Source organism: Anolis sagrei, chromosome 4 (genome assembly GCF_037176765.1).
Source record: "Anolis sagrei isolate rAnoSag1 chromosome 4, rAnoSag1.mat, whole genome shotgun sequence".
NCBI classification, from domain to species: domain Eukaryota; kingdom Metazoa; phylum Chordata; class Lepidosauria; order Squamata; family Dactyloidae; genus Anolis; species Anolis sagrei.
Genome location: NC_090024.1, coordinates 10,512,900 through 10,527,676, shown reverse-complemented (window position 1 = coordinate 10,527,676; position 14,777 = coordinate 10,512,900). Strand labels below are relative to the sequence as shown.

The window sequence follows — 14,777 nt, the reverse complement described above, 5'->3', positions numbered from 1 at the left end:
GGGAGAAAGGAGAAGCTGAAAATCTCAAAGCAAGGCATGATGGCTCATTTGAGCCCTTAATAGTACAATAGACTGGTGTTGGGCTATGTTTCTACAGCCAGAAGCAGAATGAGAATGTCAACTCTAAAGTCTCTCTCAAATATGATACAAACTATTTGGGAAAATAACTAGATGCTTCTCTGACTCTTTTTTTCCAATTCTCTGGCAATGGTATCCCCTATCCACTTAATTGTTTTTAATTTTTATTATTAATTGTAGACCACTCTAACAACCACCATGTCACACTACACAGAGAAGCCACTGAAATCCACAAGCATGTGGATAATTTAAACAGAAAGGAGGAAACCATGAAAATGAACAAAATCTAGTTACCAGTATTAAAAAACTCTAAAATCAGGACAGTAAAGAAATAGCAACACTCAGGAAACAGAGGACTTCCAGACCAGAATCAGTCAGACCCAGCTAACACCTCCCAACAAAGGATTCCCCTGAGCAGGAAGGAGCCAGACTTTGAAGCTGCCAGGCTCTAAAATCAGGACAGTATATAAAGAACAACACTCAGAAAACTGGGGAATTCCAGATAATCAAGGCTAGCTAACACCTCCCAACCAAGGATTCCCCAGGCAGGAAGCAGTCAGCCTTTGAAGCTGCAAAGCCATGAGATGCTAATCAAGGTGGCCAACTGCAACATTCACACCTGCCTCAAACAGACCAGACCTCTTTCTCCCACTCTGGACATTCCACAGATATATAAACCCACTTGCCTAGTTTCCAACAGACCTCAAAACTTCTGAGGATACCTGCCATAGATGTGGGTAAAACGTCAGGAGAGAATGCTTCTGGAACGTGGCCACAGAGCCCGGAAAACCCATAGCAACCCAGCATATCTATTTACTTTATTGGGAATTTTACAGCATTCCGTGGAGGAGATCATTGGACCCCCTTTAATTTCTTTTAAAAACGTTATTGTCTACCCTACTCTTCAGACAGAGGCAGTGGTTCCAACCATTTATCGTTTTCTCAATTCTGGCCCATCTTTTTGAATGAACAAGATTTAAATCAGGGAGGAGGGAGCAAGCTTGTTTTCTGCTTCACTGGAGACTAGGACGCGGAACAATGGCTTCAAACTACAAGAGAGGAGATTCCATCTGAACATGAGGAAGAACTTCCTGACTGTGAGAGCCGTTCAGCAGTGGAACTCTCTGCCCCGGAGTGTGGTGGAGGCTCCTTCTTTGGAAGCTTTTAAACAGAGGCTGGATGGCCATCTGTCAGGAGTGATTTGAATGCAATATTCCTGCTTCTTGGCAGAATGGGGTTGGACTGGATGGCCCATGAGGTCTCTTCCAACTCTTTGATTCTATGATTCTATCAATCTCGTCAATTGACAGGCCTCAAAATAACTCTGTAAACTAGGGGCTCCCCATCCTCTATTTCCTTCTGAGGAATAACATATTGAATTGGTGATTCTGCTTTTGCTTGTTCCTTTCCACTAAGCCAAAGTGAATGCTATCCAAAATCGGCCATGTTGTTGCTACCAAATCATGTATATGGCCCACAAGGTTTCTTTCAACTCTATGATTCTATATTCCACAGTTTCTCCTATGTGCCGTTCCTCATTCTGGCTAGCAGAACGAGGATAACTGCCAATGAATGGCAAAATTATTTGCTGCCCTTTCATTACACCCCAAAATCTGCCACCTAAGGTATTGGAAAGGGCTATGTCTGATGGTTGGGTTGCCCAGGCAGTTATCAAGGAGTTACTCCTTCCTCGAGATTTTTGTGGAAGATCTGGCAGGGGAACCGGAGCTTCAAATGCTAAGACAGACTGAGCATGTCCTAATACAGACTGAGCACACCTCATCCAAAATGTTTTATATTTTGGATATTTCTGATTTTGGAATACTTGCATATCATAGAATCATAGAATCAAAGAGTTGGAAGAGACCTCATGGGCCATCCAGTCCAACCCCATTCTGCCAAGAAGCAGGAATATTGCATTCAAATCACCCCTGACAGATGGCCATCCAGCCTCTGTTTAAAAGCTTCCAAAGAAGGAGCCTCCACCACACTCCGGGGCAGAGAGTTCCACTGCTGAACGGTTCTCACAGTCAGGAAGTTCTTCCTCATATTCATAAGCTATCTTGGAAATGGGGCCCAAGTCTAAACATGGAATATATTGATATTTTCTTATTATTATTTTAATTTAGAGCTTTTATATCCCATCCTTTCTCAACCTCTGCAGAGGGACTCAGGACGGCTAACGAAGTGGCACCCCATGGCGTACACCTCAAAACATAAATATACAATTAACAGTAATGTAATAATAACAATATAGAACAGTATAAACAGTATAAAACTGTATAAACAATATAAAAACAATATATCCTCTTAACTACCATTTCATATACAACTTGTACACACAGTATTTTCAATAATTTTGTAAATAGCGCCAAATATATTTACACTGAACCATCAGAAAGCACTATCTGAGCCACCCATGCAGACCATTTTGGAGTATTTCCAGTTTTGGAATTCCAGTTAAGGGATGTTCAACTTGTAATCAAAACTTTGGTAACTTCTAAAGCAGAATGTACTGGTGCCACGTTTCATCATACCAGACAAAGAATGGGTGCAACACAACAACAAATTGGCACCTACCTCCTTGATGTCATGGTACTGGCCCAGCAGCGCATACGGGCAGTAGGAGATGCTCATAGAGACTATTCCCATCGTGCTGATCATTATCATGGCGATATAGACATTCGGGAACATGGCCATCACCGCCGTTCCGATGGAGAATCCCAGCGTGCCCAGGATGTAGATTATTTTGATGCTAAGGTCGTAGTTGTCTAAGTACTTCTGTAATAAGGCTGCAAAAAATAAAGAAGAGTTTTTTAATACTGGTAGACAGATTTTGTTCATTTTCATGGTTTTCTTTCTGTTGAAATTGTCCACATGCTTGTGGATTTCAATGGCTTCTCTGTGTAGTCTGGCATGGTGGTTGTGAGAGTGGTCCAGCATTTCTGTGTTCTCAAATAAAATGCTGTGTCCAGGTTGGTTCAATTTCAACAGAAAGGAGGAAACCATGAAAATGAACAAAATCTGGCTACCAGTATTTAAAAAAAACCTCTAAAATTACAACAGCACAAGAACAGAGAGGAAACAAACAAGGACATCTAATCACCTCTCAACAAAAGTTTGCTCTAGGCACTGTCAGGCCATTATATGCTAATCAAGGTGGTCAGTTGAAACATTCACACCTAGCTCCAGCAGACAAGAGTCCTTTGTCCCACCCTGGTCATTCCACAGATATATAAACCCTTTTCCCTAGTTCCAACAGACCTCACTACCTCTGAGGATGCTTGCCATAGATGCAGGCGAAACATCAGGAGAGAATGTTTCTAGACCATGGCCATATTGCATATACTTCCACACAGGCATGACCCATGCCATGCTGTAAAAGGCCAGCACCGGGGGTGCTGCACAGGAGTGACAGTGACAAGAACATCTTTGAGAATTCCAGTTCTGGGCATATTTGAAAAGTTATACTGAGGAGGGTGCAAGCAATGGATCCAAACATTTAAAACATTAGGAATAACTTTGTGATGGTAAGAGCTGTGTGACAGTGGTATATGCTGCTGCACCTCAGAGTCTGGTGGAGTCTCCTTATTTTGAGGGTGTCTGTTAAGAATGCTTGTATTGTGGATTTCTGCATGGCAGAAGGGAGTTGGACTGGATGGCTCTGGGGGTTTCTTCCAACTCTATAATTCTATTTTTTTTTTATTGATTTATCACATTTATTACATACTATTGCATTTTGTACATCAACCTCTTTAACATGTTGTTTTATTGTTTTGCTTTGACAATTCCCCTCCTTTTCTCTTTTTTCCTTTTTTTTCCCGCCACAGTGCTCCCCTCCACCCATCTCAAGCCACCATTCTTACATTTCATCTGTCCAAAATTTCATTTCTTCTTGTGACGGTAATTTTCCTTCCTTATTTTTTAATCCATTTACCACTCTATAATTCTAAAAGAGCAAGAGCTCCCTGGCAGGAGAAATGCTTTGCAGCTCCTTGCACACTTAGATCTGACCACCTAGATTTCCATCTCTTCCTTCATTAGCCTCTTGCTCACACCCTGTCCCTATTCTCCCACTCCAAACCCAGATCCAGGCCTTTTCCCCCAGCTGGCACAGTGCCTCTTACCTGAACACACAGCAGCAGTAGCAGCGTAAATGACCAGTCCCCAGCAGCCCATCTGAACGCCAGCGTTGTAGGCAAACAGTTCGGTAGAATTGGAGGGAGCCTATAGGAGAACCAGGTAAGATTATTCAATGGCAGACAATCCTACAGAATATACAGGAATACACTGTTGCTTAAACACAGAGTCATAATTTCCCTTTTATTTGTTTTTCTAGATCAGGCATGGGCAAACTTTGGCCTTCCAGGTGCTCAACCACAATTCCCAACAGCCAGTACATTTATTTATTTACAGTATTTATATTCCACCCTTCTCACCCTGAAGGGGACTCAGAGTGAATTACATAACACATATATGGCAAACACTCAATGTTGACACAGATAACTGTACACAGATAGAGGTATATATAAGCTTTCCCATCTTCTGCATCTTGGAGGCTGTGCTTGGTTCCGGCCACAGGGAGGTGCTGTCGCTCCAATTTCCCTGCCAGAGAGCTTTGTTTGTAAACTTCCTCCTTGATCAAATTGCCAGCATTTTTCTGACATATCCTTATGGGTGCCTGAAATACCTCCTCACTTAAGCAGTACCTATTTATCTACTCACATAGTTGTTTTTGAAACTGCTAGGTAGGCAGAAGTTGGCTAAAGGCCAGGAGCTCACCATGTCCCAGGCTTGAACTGTCAACCTTTTGGTTGGCAAGATTTTCTGCAGCTGGCAGTTAACCTGCTGTGCTAAATCCCAGCCATGGAGGACCAAAGTTTGCCCATGCCTCATCTAGATTATTTAAAAATTGGCTTTAAAAGGAAAAATGTCATTGGCATATTTCATAAGTATGCTAATTCCACCCAAGATTTATTCCTCCTGATATTTCTATTTTCCAAAATTTGTGCTGGCAGCAAAGATATGCAAAGCAAATCCAATTGGCCATTTTGTAGACCTGCTCACAAACCAAGGACTTCTGTTTGCCCCTCCTCATCCATCTCCCCATAAATCTCCATTGATTTCTACATCTAAACACTACGCATACCCCAAGGGAAACAAACAGAAAACAAAGATGGACACAGTGAGAAGGAAGGGGTCCATTTTATTCCTATTTGGTGCAAACACATCTATAAACACATTTGCTACTGGCAGTAGAAATGTCTTCACTCACCTTGGGGTCACCATGAAAGATGACCTGCCCCATGAAGTCAGTATAGAACACGGCTTCAGCAATGATGGAAAACCACGTTAGGAGGTGGCAGACGCACAGCCGCAGCAGCTCCTTGGGCATCTTCAGCATGGAGAGCCACAGGAGCCGGACAGTGGTCTCCGTCTCCCCCTCCTCGCTCTCCGTGTCCCCGCTGGAGTTGGTGGCCCCGCTCTGGTTCCTGTGCCGGTACCTCTGCCGCTGCCTCTTCTGCATGTCGTAAATGTCATTCATGCTGCGAGAGGACTTGATCAAGACCACAGCATTGGCCCGTCGGAAACGGTAACGATGGGAGCCGATCTTGCCGTAATAGGAGAAGGTGTGAGAGGGCTGGCGGTAGAACATGTGCCGCCGCCTGCGCATGGAGTTGGAAGTGCTTGATTGCTTCATGCCGATCCTAGCGTGCCCATTCAGGAGATCTTTTGGTAGGGAGCCATTGGCATTGGGGACTTTGGCTTCGTTCAAGTGATTATCAAGTAACATCTCCTCCTCTTTCTCATTTTCCCTGAGGAACGCAGACAGGCGGTTGAATTTGGACTTCATGAGTTCCTGGCTGGTGCTGTGTGGGGTGTTTGGGTATGAAGAGTCCTGAAAGATGGAAGGCTCGATGTCATGGAGGAAAAGCAGCTCGGATTCCATTTCGAGGGTGGCGTCGGCCATGTGCAAGACCGAGTCGCTCTTGCTCCGCACAATGTCCACCTCGAGGAAGTCCATGTTGAGGTCATGCTCTGACTGGACCTCGTCTGGGAACATGGCGTTCCCATAAGGGTCTTCCTCGCTGATGATGTTCAGCCGGTTCAGAGGCGGGAGGCTACCACCGCTCAGCTTGACACTCGACAGGGTGTCCGCTTCGTCATCAATCCTGTCCTGCTGTGGGTTGTACTGCTCTTCTTCAATGCTGCAAAGGTGGAGGACAACTGAGACGGAGAAAATGATGGCGGCAAAGAAGAAGAGCACTTGCTCTTGGGATATGAAGATGGACCCCAGGAAAGTCTGCATCCAGTCCAGGCCCCCCAGCATATAGCCAATGGCTCCTCCGAGGCCTAAGGAATGGAAAGAGAGCACCATAAACCTGCATTTTTGTGACAAGGCTTAAAAATACAGAATACTGTTTTGGCAACCATACAAAAGTGGGGCAAGAGGAAGAAATATAGGCAGAATATGGAGAGGCTTATGTTCCTGAACTTGATGTTCAGTACTGAACTGTTCTTGAACTTGATGTTCAGTGTGCTAAACAAACTGAGGAATGCTCTATGTTGCTCGATACCACTTCAGGTTTTTTTTTTTTTGTACTACCATGGAATAACAACACATAGAGAACCCTGACCATAACTAACCTTGATGCATTTTTCACATTGAGCTTAAAGAAGCACAAACGTTTGTTTAACATTAATTACCTAAAGCAGTGATTCTCAACCTTTGGGCCTCCAGGTGTTTTGCACTTCAACTCCCAGAATTCCAGGCAGCTTACCAGCTGTGGGCGCTGAAGTCCAAAACACCTGGAGGCCCAAAGACTGGGAATCACTGACCTAACGATTGACTGATTCAACACCACCCAGTATACTTCATGGCTAAGTAGGATTTAAGAATAGCCATTTTAAAAATGGAATATGCTGCAGTCTTTTTATTTATTTATTTGCCATACTTGTACCCCACCCTTCTCTACCCCGACAGGGAGACTCAAGGAGGCTTACAATGGCACAATGTTGTGCCTCAACACAATCACCTAAACACTTCAAAAATTGCAACATATTAAACAGAATTAAAACTGATTTAAAAAGTTAAAAACTTAGAAAACATGCCATTCAAGTTCAAGGTCTGAGTCCATTCCAAGGTCAGTTGCTCAATGTTTCAATTTAAAAATACTGCATTGCTTTAGTTTCCAAATTCCTGCTCACAGAGCCAGGTTTTCATTCTTTTCCTAAAGGCTAGTAGGGAAGGAGCTGCTCTGATGTTGCTAGGGAGGGAGTTCCACAACCGAGGAGCCACCACTGAGAAGGCTCTGTCTCACGTCCCCGCCAGATGCTGGATGGGCACAATTTGGGAGTGGTTGGGTTGTGTTTTCATGCATTGCAGAATGGGGTTGATTTCCTTCAGTTCTGGGATTTCTGGCTTAACTCAATAAAGAACTAAGACAAGTTACTTGTTGGGATTACAACTTCCACAAGCCTGATGAGAACATATCTCATAAAAGCAATCTGACTGCTGTCTGGTCTGCTGTCATTCGTCACGTGGGCACGCAGTGATCTAATTCAGCCATAGTTTCTAATTAGCGCAATGATTGTTCCCAAACCACAGCTTTCTGAGAAGGTGGTTGCAAAGAGTCTAGAGCTGATTTTAATGGCTTCTCTGAATCGCATGCCCTCGAGAGTTGTATTTCCCTTCAAAGCTGAGAGCTCCTGAGGACAATTCACTGCTTGGTTGCACTTGAGTAAATTCTATAGCCTTCTGCTAGAAGCCAGATTATGTTTCAAGAGTCTGAGCTTATGGAGACACGGGTAGCGCATTATCCCAGATTTGTACTGCTGACCTAACCACATTTGGGATATTTTGCTCTCATCTTATTTCCAAGAATTCCAGCTCCTTGGCCACCACCAATAATAATCCCACAACTGTTTTCAAATTTTGAACTGGGAAAATTTATTATTTATTTATTTACAGCATTTATATTCCGCCCTTCTCACCCCGCAGGGGACTCAGGGCAGATTACGGTGTACACATATATGGCAAACATTCAATGCCAATTTTGACATACAACACATACAGACATACACAGAGGCTATTTAACTTTTCTGGCCGCCAGGGGAGCTGTTGCTTTCATCATCCATCTGCGACACTGATGAAGTACTTCCGCATTCCCCGCATGCGTTTTTGCTGGAGTGCTTTGCTGGAGTCTTTTTTATGGCCTCATAAATTAGTTAATTTAGCCTCCCCACACTTTAAGGTGGTACCTAATTTTCCTACTTGACAGGTGCAACTGTCTTTCGGGTTGCAAAGGTCGACAACAGGCTACACAATTGGTTGGAAACCCACTCCAACCCAGGCTGGCTTCGAACTCATGACCTTTTGGTCAGAGTGATCTTAATGTAGCTGACACTCAGCCAGCTGCGCCACAATCCCGGTGCAGATAGGATGATGATAACAATATCAACAATTGCAAGTCCACAGTTAATTGGGCTGCTACAAGCTTCAGGAATTGAATGTTGCTGATTTTTTAAACTCAGTCATGAATTACAGGTTCAGCAAGACTACTGATACAGCCTGTAAACAAATCAATGGAGCCGGATGTATGAAGTCTCAGTGGGTCATTTCAGGCATCACGCTAAACCATGGTTTGTCGCTAATCATGGCTTAAAATCAAAACTGTGGTTTGAGCATCCAAACAATCACTTAGAGCTAGATGTCCCTTGAAGTCTCTTCCAAATGTATCATTTTAGTTTATTTTCAAAAAGGGGTAAAGGGAAAGGCATACCTGCTGAGAAAGCGTGGATATTGAGCGCCATGTCCTGCTCCTCACTGTCCACCACGTCCAGCAAATAGGCCCGGATCGGCCCCTCTGTGGCATCGGCGCAGAAATCCAAGACCACAACGCCAAGCACAGTGAGGACGATGCCAATGGGCTGGCGGTCCGGGACATCTCCAATGGCTAGACCTGGCAGAGAAGAAGTGTCGTCGAGATGGTGGTGAGGCGTTTAATCTGAAAAGGAGAAACTCAATACCCAAAGCAATATACCACTTAAATATTCTTAACCTGGCTGATGGAAGCCTCCCTTCCATTCAGTCAGTCTGACTGGACATTTCATGGGGCTATGGAATTGTTAGGACCTGTTTGCAAGCAAGTGCTTCCGGCCTAAAGGAACAGGTTTTGGCCTGTTTTCTATCTTGTAGAGTATTCACAGCCACCTCTTTGCTCCTTTAGACAGATGTTGAAAGAGGTTATGGTCAGTCAAGGTGTGGTGTAGTTCACAAAGGATTACACAACTCATGAAAACACGCTTTTGCTAAGAAAAAAAAAAACCAAAACACACAGGATAGAGGCGGAAGTACTGAATTTTTCCTGGCTGCAGTCACATGCCGTAGCATTCAACTTGTCCTCAAAAACAGGTTCTGGGAGTTGTCGTTGAGCATTTTCAAAGATCACTTTAACTAGCTCTTGACGTTTCTTGTGCCTGCGTGCCATCAAGTCATATGTTTCACTTATGGGAACCCTAAGGGCCTTCTTGCCCAGATTTGTTCAGAGGGTGTTTGCCTTTGCCATCCTCTGAGGTTGAGAGACTGTGACTTGCCAAACTTGTATTTCCCTGGCTGAGTAGGGTTTCAAACCTTGGCCTTTCCCCTGGGTTCTAGATGGCTCTACACTGCAGAACAAATGCAGTTTGACCCCACTTGAATTGTTATAGCTCAGTGCTATGGAATCCTGGGATTTGTGGTTACTGACTCTCTGGCAGAGAAGGCTAAAGACTTTGTAAACGTACAACTCCCACACCTGGAATATTGTGTCCAATTCTGGGCACCACAATTCAAGAGAGATATTGATAAGCTGGAATGTGTCCAGAGGAGGGCGACTAAAATGATCAAGGGTCTGGGGAACAAGCCCTATGAGGAGTGGCTTAAGGAGCTGGGCATGTTTAGCCTGAAGAAGAGAAGGCTGAGAGGAGATATGATAGCCATGTATAAATATGTGAGAGGAAGCCACAGGGAGGAGAGAGCAAGCTTGTTTTCTGCTTCCTTGGAAATGCGGAACAATGCCTTCAAACTACAAGAGAGGAGATTCCATCTGAACATGAGGAAGAACTTCCTGACTGTGAGAGCTGTTCAGCAGTGGAACTCTCTGCCCCGGAGTGTGGTGGAGGCTCCTTCTTTGGAGGCTTTGAAACAGAGGCTGGATGGCCATCTGTCGGGGGTGCTTTGAATGCAATATTCCTGCTTCTTGGCAGGGGGTTGGACTGGATGGCCCATGAGGTCTCTTCCAACTTTTTGATTCTATGATTCTATATAATTAAACATGTTGTTGAAGGCTTCACGGCTGGAATCACAGAAGCATTCTCTGCCATGGCTCAGTTCTGATTCCATAGTATTGAGCCATGGCAGTTAAAATGATGTCAAACTACATTAAATTCTATGGTGTAGATCCAGTCCTAGTATTTCTTACATTTGCATTTCTTTGTTTTGTCTGCCCCTTTCTTGCAGAATGTATTCCTAAATGCTGAATTGATTTTTCATTTTCCTATAATGCTAGAAATTAGGGTATTGAAGGAACGTTTTATGGAGACAAAGAGCAGAAATCTTATTTGGGGCATAATGCCCACTTTCTGCCCCTTCTGGAGCATCTCCCCTCACGTCTTTATGACCTTCGGACACTTAATATTTTCTCCTGGAAACTCCTCCCCATCAGAGCTGCTGCATTCCCCAGCCTGGCAACGGCACAGAAAGGCGTCCTTCTCCAAGCGAGACGTTGCTATGGAACTCCTCTCAGGTTGAGTTCCCAAAGATGGTGAATTCCCAGCTTCAATGGTTTCCTTACAATATTGTTCCAACAGCTTTGATGGGGATAAGGAAAACGTTATTCTTTCCCCTTTTAGTCACTTGATAAACAATTTTCTTTTAGATCGTGCCATTATCTTTCCCCTCCTCGTTCGTTAGGTCACCCTCTAAGAACGGAACAAGAAAAAGTGAAAAGGCTTTCTTTCGTTCTTTCTTTTGGTCCCCTTTCAAATAATGCTGGAAACAGGATATGTTTGCCAGATATGCATTAAAGGGAAATCAGAGCACAACAGGAAACATTTCCCTGTGAACAGGTTCCTACAGTTTTCCCATGCCAAGGGCCGGCTGCATTCGTTTAGGCGCCTGCTGATATTCTGCTGGCAAATGAGGCCCACCAAGGCTGCGAGGAATGTGGCAGTGGCTCCGAATCAGAAAAAAAGCAATACAGGTGTGTGTGTTGGTGGCTTCAGCTATTGGTGGCTTCAGGGCTACCTAAGGAGGGACTGAAAGGGCCATCTATTTAACATATACGTTTAAGAAAGATGTCTCTCTTGCAAATTATGGTGCAAAACATTATGTCACTATCTCTCAGTCTAATCTAGTTCAGGGACACTGTACAGTTCTGAGTGAAGAACTAAATTGGGTTGTTGTAGTTTTTCGGGCTATATGGCCATGGTCTAGAGGCGTTCTCTCCTGACATTTCGCCTGCATCTATGGCAAGCATCCTCAGAGGTAGAGACCTCACTACCTCTGAGGATGCTTGCCATAGATGCAGGCAAAACGTCAGGAGAGAACGCCTCTAGACCATGGCTATATAGCCCGAAAAAACCTACAACAACCCAGTGATTCCAGCTATGAAAGCCTTTGACAATACGAAGAATTTCTTAACACACACACACACTCACAAACATGTAAATATATATAATATCCTGTCATACTTTCCACCAACAAAAGGCAACCCACATTGCTCTTCCACTGCAGTTTACCCTGTTAAATACAGACTTAGTATCCCTTATTGATTTATTTACTCTATTTATATACCGCTTTTCTCAGTCCTCGATGACTCAAAGCAGTTTTCAGTAGCAAAAATTTAATGATCATAAAATAATTAAAACAATGGCATAAATATTCGAACAATTACAAAGTCAATAAAACATAACTCATTAGCATCTCTTACTTAAAATCAAGATCCAATGTCATCATCCAGTTGTTCCATGTTCCTATATTCGTTACACTGCCTTTTTGAACACCTGCTTGAACAATCAGGTCTTAACTTTCCTACAAAATACTAACAAAGAAGGGGCCGATCTAATGTCACTAGGAAGGGTGTTCCATAGCCGAGGGGCCACCACTGAGAAGGCCCTGTCTCTCGTCCCCGCCAAACGTATTTGTGACGCAGGCGGGATCGAGAGCAGGGCCTCCCCAGACGATCTTAACGTCCTTATCCCAGTGGTTCCCAACCTTTGGTCCTCCAGGTGTTCTGGACTTCCAGAAATCCCACCCATCTTGCCAGCTATCAATTGTGGGAGTTGAAGTCCAAAACACCTGGAGGACCAAATGTTGGGAACCACTGCCTTATCCGAAATGCTTGGGACCAGAGGTGTTCTGTATTTTACATTTTTAATTCTGTTTAGGAATAGTTGCATATACTTAATGAGAAACCTTGGAGATGGGACACGGGTCTAAACATGAAATCAATGTATATGTCAATATAAATTTACCCACAGCTCATACACATAGCATGATGGCAATCTGACTCAAATTTTTACTCAAAGACGTGTGTATATACAAATTCAGGTATTCCAAAGCCTGAAAAAAAAAAAAAAACCAAAATACTTCTGGCTCCAAGCATTTGAGATAAAGGATATGCAACCTGTATTTTCAAATAAGGGCTTGCTTCCAAATCTGCAATTCTAGACAAGTAATCCAGACATACCTATAACAGAGCCATTTAAGAAAAGGGCGACTCCAAAGAGGACTCCGATGCAAAGGGCAAGAATAAAAGGCCGCCGGCGGCCCCAGCTAAGTGTGCAGCGGTCGCTTGCTGAACCTATTAAAGGAGTGAAGATGAGGCCCAGAATTGGACTAAGGAACCATGTGAGGCTGTAGTACTGTTCGGGAAGACCTAAAAGAGAGACGATAGCATAAAGTTAGGAGAAAGCAACAGTGTTGAGGCAAGCAAATATCCCCAACTCTAAGATATGGTTTGCCCAAAGTTACTAAAGGGGTATTAAAACATAGAACTCGATCAGGAACGGATATAGAAATCCTGGTGCTTTGGGGACAATAGGCAATATGCAAAAGAGGCCCACAGAAAAACAACCCCTTAAACGGAGGAATATTTGGCAGGTGCTGCCTGTGGGCACTTGAAAACATCTCTGCCACAAGAGAAATCTGCTGTTTTTCATCACACAAAACGTGGAAACAAATTAGGTTGTTAGGACAACGTGGATCAACTTCGGTTTAACAAAAAAGCTGGAACGATCTGTGGTGCTTACTAGTAATTGTATTTTTTCAAGGTTGTGCAGCGGCAGGAAAAGGAAGCAGACACCCAAGCAGCCTGCTTCTTCAACCTCTACCTTTTCTTCTTGTCTTTCCCCTAGTTTGGGACTCAAGACGGCGTACGAGTAAAGCATTACCGTTGAAAGGACAGTAACAAACAAAGACCACAGTGCTTTATACAAAGAACCTTTCACTGAGCAATCAGTTTTCAAAGGCCTGGCAAAATACAATGATGGCAAGGAGAATAGAAGTCTAAAGCTTCTCATAAAGGAGTTCCAGAGTTGGGGCAGCCATCGAAAAAGCCTTCTTCCATGATCCCACCAGATACACCTGTGAGGAAGGTGGGATGGAGAGAAAAGCCTCCCCAGAAGACCTCTAATACCTTGGAGCCCATCCCAGGAGAAAGGAGGGATATACATTCCATCAGCCCATTAATTGAGATAATACAGTTCATTAGATAAACTGGACCCGACACATACAGGGCGTTAAGTGTCACAACAAGCACTTTTGTGATCCATACTGAGTCTATGGCCTTTTCTTCTATGGTCACAACCGTATAATGTAAGAATGATTTAGCAGTGGAATTAACTTGCCTCAAAGAATGGTGGTTTCAACTTTTTTTTGAAGTCCTTAAATAGATAGGACTCATTCAGGGTTGATTTAGGTGCATGACAAAGGGCTGGACTAGATATCACTGGGAATATTGTGTCCAACTGGGCACCACAATTCCAGGAGATGGACAAGCTAGAAAGAGTGACTAGAATCGTCGAAGATGTAAAAACCACGACTCCCTACAAGGAGCTGGGCATGTATAGCTTGGATTGTGTATTCCTGCATGACAGGTGTGGATTGGACGGGATGACCCTTGGGACCTCTTCCATCTGTATTATTCTATGATTCTAAGATCTGGTCTTTATACCCCTTCCACCTCTAATATTCCATGAACAGACTGATTTCATGCATTTCTAAATATGTAACACACAAAAAGAAGCAAGCAGTGCACTGCCTTGGAGTGTAGTGAAGTCTCCTTCCTTAGAGGCTTTTAAACAAAGGTTGGATGGCCATCTTTCAGAGGTGCTTTGATTGTGCTTTTCCTGCATGGCAGGGGTTGGACTGGATGGCTCGTGTGGTCCATCTGATTCTATGATATGATTTGATTCTATTCGTTCTTCTCTATACTGAGCTCCTAGACTATGAGGATCTGGCGGAACTGGACCAACATTAATCTTGCCCTCACAGAGTGGAGTAGCAGATCTGTTACCAGACGAATGGGACAAACTATAGCCAGATACCTATATGATCTGTCTGATTATCTGTAGCATAACAACACATACAAGGTTGGATTCTTGTACAGTTCCCAAGGAACCTTCTCCAGGGATTTCTCAATGCTCCAGTAAAGGGG

The 14,777-nt window shown here is 43.7% G+C and overlaps 1 protein-coding gene across 6 annotated transcripts in view; it reads right to left on the bottom strand.

Annotated features, from left to right (window-relative positions):
* Positions 1 to 14,777, bottom strand: part of SLC45A4 (solute carrier family 45 member 4) — a 151,958-nt gene that overhangs the window by 6,566 nt on the left and 130,615 nt on the right. For all 6 annotated transcript variants that reach the window (XM_067467255.1, XM_067467258.1, XM_067467254.1 and 3 more), the window contains 5 exons: positions 12,810 to 12,998; positions 8,862 to 9,041; positions 5,354 to 6,432; positions 4,206 to 4,305; positions 2,659 to 2,870 (listed from right to left, as the gene is read on the bottom strand). In XM_067467255.1, coding sequence (XP_067323356.1) covers positions 2,659 to 2,870; positions 4,206 to 4,305; positions 5,354 to 6,432; positions 8,862 to 9,041; positions 12,810 to 12,998 — 1,760 coding nt within the window. The remainder of the gene's footprint in view (positions 1 to 2,658; positions 2,871 to 4,205; positions 4,306 to 5,353; positions 6,433 to 8,861; positions 9,042 to 12,809; positions 12,999 to 14,777) is intronic.